We start from the raw sequence: 4,785 nt of genomic DNA on the forward strand, positions 1-4,785 counted from the left end.
GCTGACAGCCATGCAGTAACCATGGCAATGATGCAGAGAGGTCGCCGTGGAAGCCGTGCAGTGACCGTGATGATGCAAAGATGATAATGAGGCTGACAGCCATGCAGTAACCATGGCGATGATGCAGATGTTGCCATGACAACCGTGCAGTGACCGTGATGATGCAGAGATGATAATGAGGCTGACAGCCATGCAGTAACCATGGCAATGATGCAGAGAGGTCGCCGTGGAAGCCGTGCAGTGACCGTGATGATGCAAAGATGATAATGAGGCTGACAGCCATGCAGTAACCATGGCGATGATGCAGATGTTGCCATGACAACCGTGCAGTGACCGTGATGATGCAGAGATGATTATGAGGCTAACAGCCATGCAGTAACCATGGCGATGATGCAGAGATGATGTTCAGGCTGACAGCCGTGCAGTAACCGTGGTTACCACAGGGGTCTTTAATTCTTTGTCTGCGTAGAATGAAGCTGAAAAAAATTGAACTACCTATTAAGTTACCTGCGTATATATACATACTACCTGGTTAAATTGTGTGATCTATCATTAAACTAGTTGGGAAATGCATTTTAACTGGATTAATACCAGATTATGTTCGTCGTCTTGGTCAGGCCAAGGAAAACTAGGCGTTGTCTTAGAATGCATTTCATAATACCTTGTTGAATTGTGTGATCTATCATTAAACTTCCTGGCATCAAACCATTCGGTTTTGGAATCGAATCATTTGATCTGCGAATCGAATCATTCGATCCGTGAATTGAAGCATTCGATCCGTAAATCGAATCATTCGATCCGTGAATCAAAGCATTCGATCCGTGAATCGAATGGTTCGATTCGCAGATCGAATGATTCTATTCCAAAACCGAATGGTTTTATGCCAGGATCGAATGGTTTGATTCTCTTTTCGGATATAAAATCAAATAATGTGAACATTTAAAACGGAATTATTGTCGCTTTATTGCATATAACATATGATTAAATAATCAAATATTATATGCGATAAATCAAATGTTATATGCAATAAATCAAATGTTATATGTAATAAATCGAATGTTATATGTGATAAATCGAATGTTATATGTGATAAATCGAATGTTATATGTGATAAATGGAATGTTATATGTAATAAATCGAATGTTATATGTGATAAATCGAATGTTATATGTGATAAATCGAATGTTATATGTGATAAATCGAATGTTATATGTGATAAAATCAACCATAAAACAAAAATCGAATTATGAAACAAAAAACATGCCATAATCAATCACCAGTCGCACACAACGCCACTGCGGGTTAGATGCTCTCCACTGTGGACCAACGTGTACGCACAGGAGATTGTGTGCGTGTGTGTGTGTGCGTGTGCGTGTGTGTGTGTGTGCGTGTGCGTGTGCGCGGCTTGTGCGTGTGTGTGTGAAAGAGAGAGAGTGAGAGAGGGAGATGTATGGAGAAACAGAGGCAGAGGGGGTGGGTAACGAGAAAAGGGGAAGTAGGCGAGTGAGATAAGATATATATATATATGAGTAGATAATCGGGAGTAGTTTCCTATTATCTACTTCTGATATATATAGAAAGACACGCACAGAGAGAGAAAATCGGAAAAGAAAAAGCGCGAACATCGAGAATAGTAGTATCTTGCATTGCGGCTAATTATGTGAGCAGCTAACAAAATCATGGTGTCGTAGAGGATCAACTTTTATTTATGCATGAAGACGTTTATGGTGAGTATTAAGTACACCAGTTATAATGTACAACATATATCACTAACAAAGATGCCAATTATTACCCAATATGTATAGTGTCAAAATGTGATAAATACCGTGAAGATATATATGGAGATTAAAAATAATGTTAACAATTCACTAAACACTACTACACTGTTATCTAGCTGCTCTCAGGCATTGTCTGCCCTACATTTACAGGTGCTGCGAGTAATAATGTCTAGCCTGATGTTAGTATTAATATATGTAGACATATTCTACTTCTATATGCTGATGTTATTATATTTAATCGTTGATATTTTTATATTATTCTAGGTGTATCTTGTCATATGGCACTGGTGTATGACATGCTAACGCCAACCGTATCACAGACCACAACGTAGAAGCAGGTTGTTATCGCGCTCGCCATAGCAGCAATACTACACAGCTACCAGATCGGTATATATACCTATATATATATATATAAAAGCAAAATTCTTTTATTGCCGAAAATGTACCACTTAAGAATCATGAAGATTGATCCATTTAAACGATACTATTTGCCAGCTTTGTTTCTTTTTTAATCTGCTGAATTTCTCGTTGTTACTGATGTAGTGATGCATATATCTCGACCGTAGACAGTAGGCCGTAACAGTTGTATAAACAGTGCCAACTACAGTTTTATTATAAATACGGATAAATAGCACAGTCAAAACAGTGTACACGTACCGGTTGGAAGTTGCAGCGTATTACACTGATATCGCGATAAAAAATGCATATAATAGAAAAATAATTTAATCGGGTGAATTGTAAGAACAACACGCTAATGTATTCTTACTCCAGCCACGCCTATAGTGCGAGTATTGTGTCTGCAGAAGAAGCATGCGTCTTTCATTATAATAGCAGCGAGTCTCCCACGCCTCAGGTCGCTGTGATTAGTAGCTAATTAATGTTCAAATCATGTGTAACTAAAACTGATAGTTCACACTGCCGCGATTCATACATCATAGGTGGATTTCCACAACTTACTCCAGTGTCTGTGTGCGTGCGTGCGTGCGTGCGTGCGTGCGTGTGTGTGTGTGTGTGATGGTATTGGTAAATCATCTTTCTTAATAATAAATGTAGTATTTTTACGAAGAGTGAGAGAGGCGGAGAGAAGGCGAAAAATGGAGACAGGCGTAGCGAGAGCGGGGGAAAGGGAAAGACAGGAGGAAGTAAAGGGTGGAAGAAAGGGAGAAAGGGAGAGAAAGAGGAAAGGGTGGTAAGGAGGGATGGATTTGTTTCTTAGTAATATTAGTATGTACAAGAATTTTAACAAAGCGAATAATAAACCATATAGCGAAGGGATGACGAAAAGACCATCTATAGCCTACGGGGTGCCGATTTGGCGCACGGATCAATAGCTGCCAGCGCGTGATACTTTCGTAGGAGGTTCCCGCGGTCGCGTGCGCCTTGCCGCGGAACTGCGCGCAAGATTCGCGCTTAGCGGGCAGGATCAACACCTCTCAGGCGACGCTTCTCTGGTATCCGGTCTTTCTCTGGATAATTAAATATTGATATTGGGGACGTTGCTAGCTAGCATTTTGCCGGACAAAAAACACCACGCGCGTGTTTGTATTCTTAGCAGGTGAAGGTGGCCATTTCGCCATTGGCTCCATTATAGTCCACATAATATCTACGTTGGACGGGGTGTAAAGTGCAAGCGCCCCTTTGCTCCTCCCCATTTCCGCTTGGCACGACCTGGATAGTGTCTAGATTTGATCATTAATATCATGTATAGCTGATATAGCTATATGACTTCCGATAATATGGAAGCAAAGACTGCTAGTATTGGTGCAATAACGACCGCTATGATGTGGAAGCATGGATATCTATATATATACCGGTACCAGGAGTAAGTAATCTTAAAGAGATTCTTAATTTCCGTTGAGATCATTTACGCCTGACAGGGCCGAATTTATGATTGAGCAAGCTGGGCAGTTGCCCAGGGGCCTCCACAACCAGGGGCCTCCACATATTTCATGAAAAAAAATTTGTAAGGAAAAATGTAGGCTGACACGCACGTATCCATCAAAACCATATTGCGCGCGTTTTACGCCATACATACGCAAGCCATATTGTATTTGTTTGTGAGTGGTAGAAAGAGCTAACTGGTTGTTTTCCTGTCATTAGCCTACTCAGCACACGTCGTCAAACAAACATCCAAAATCTAACGTCATCCATCTCAACGTCGATTTTTTGCTTGCTTATTCAGATTCTTTCTATTTGAAAAAGTTACTTTATGGATAGCTGATTGGCTGTAACTATGTCTTGTCACCTTTTAGTTTTTAGTATTCTAAGGTAGGGTGGGCATGCACTACTGAAGGCTGCCCAGAGGCCTCCACATGTCTAAATCCGGCCCTGACTCCTGATTATACGTATGTCGGAGATATGCTTCATTGTAGATGGCGCGGAAAGGGCTTAATTAATCGCATATCTATGGTGTACAGTATACCATTACCGTACACATAGCCATCGCCCTCTCTCGGTGAAAAATAATAGCAAATATTTGCCACCGATGGTGAAGATTGGGCATCCGATGGAACGCCGAAACCACGACAGCACTGCTGCAAACTATGGCTGCAAACCTATGAAACGTATACATCTAACGCAATAAACTATTGCTGGAAAGAATTCATTGACATGACTGGCGTTAGATCTGAACATGATGGTAATATAATACTGAGAAGCGTAAAGCATGGTAACATCAGTCATGTACCGGTAAGTGTCTGTCTGTCGAGTAAGCGTAAACCCCGCATCGTATAACTATATTAACCAAGTATCATATGTAATTACTATGAATACTAATTTACTATTAGTAATAGTACTAATACTAATAGTAATACTAATAGTACTAATGCTCATACTAACTCATAGTCATACTGTCTATGTCCCCCAGGGTACTGCCGGAACGTACCCTGAGTACGGTCCGGTATACCGGAACGTACCCTGGTAACTATCTAGCTGATATGGTTAGGGTTAGGGAGTAGGCGTAGGCGACTCCCTAGACTCGTTAGTGGAGTAGGTGAGGTACGGTCTC

General features: G+C 41.0%; 1 protein-coding gene across 2 annotated transcripts in view; it reads left to right on the forward strand.

Annotated features, from left to right (window-relative positions):
• Window positions 1-4,274: 4,274 nt before the first annotated feature.
• The window catches only part of LOC106815943 (RING finger protein 121-like), a 13,735-nt gene continuing 13,224 nt past the window's right edge, over window positions 4,275-4,785 (forward strand). For both annotated transcript variants that reach the window (XM_014820479.1, XM_014820476.1), the window contains exon 1: window positions 4,275-4,466. Coding sequence is in view for 1 of the 2 variants with exons in the window: in XM_014820476.1 (XP_014675962.1) it covers window positions 4,444-4,466 (23 nt within the window). In the remaining variant the exon portion in view is untranslated. The remainder of the gene's footprint in view (window positions 4,467-4,785) is intronic.

The sequence above is a fragment of the Priapulus caudatus genome, unplaced genomic scaffold, assembly GCF_000485595.1.
Source record: "Priapulus caudatus unplaced genomic scaffold, Priapulus_caudatus-5.0.1 Scaffold1244, whole genome shotgun sequence".
Classification (NCBI taxonomy): Eukaryota; Metazoa; Priapulida; class Priapulimorpha; order Priapulimorphida; family Priapulidae; genus Priapulus; species Priapulus caudatus.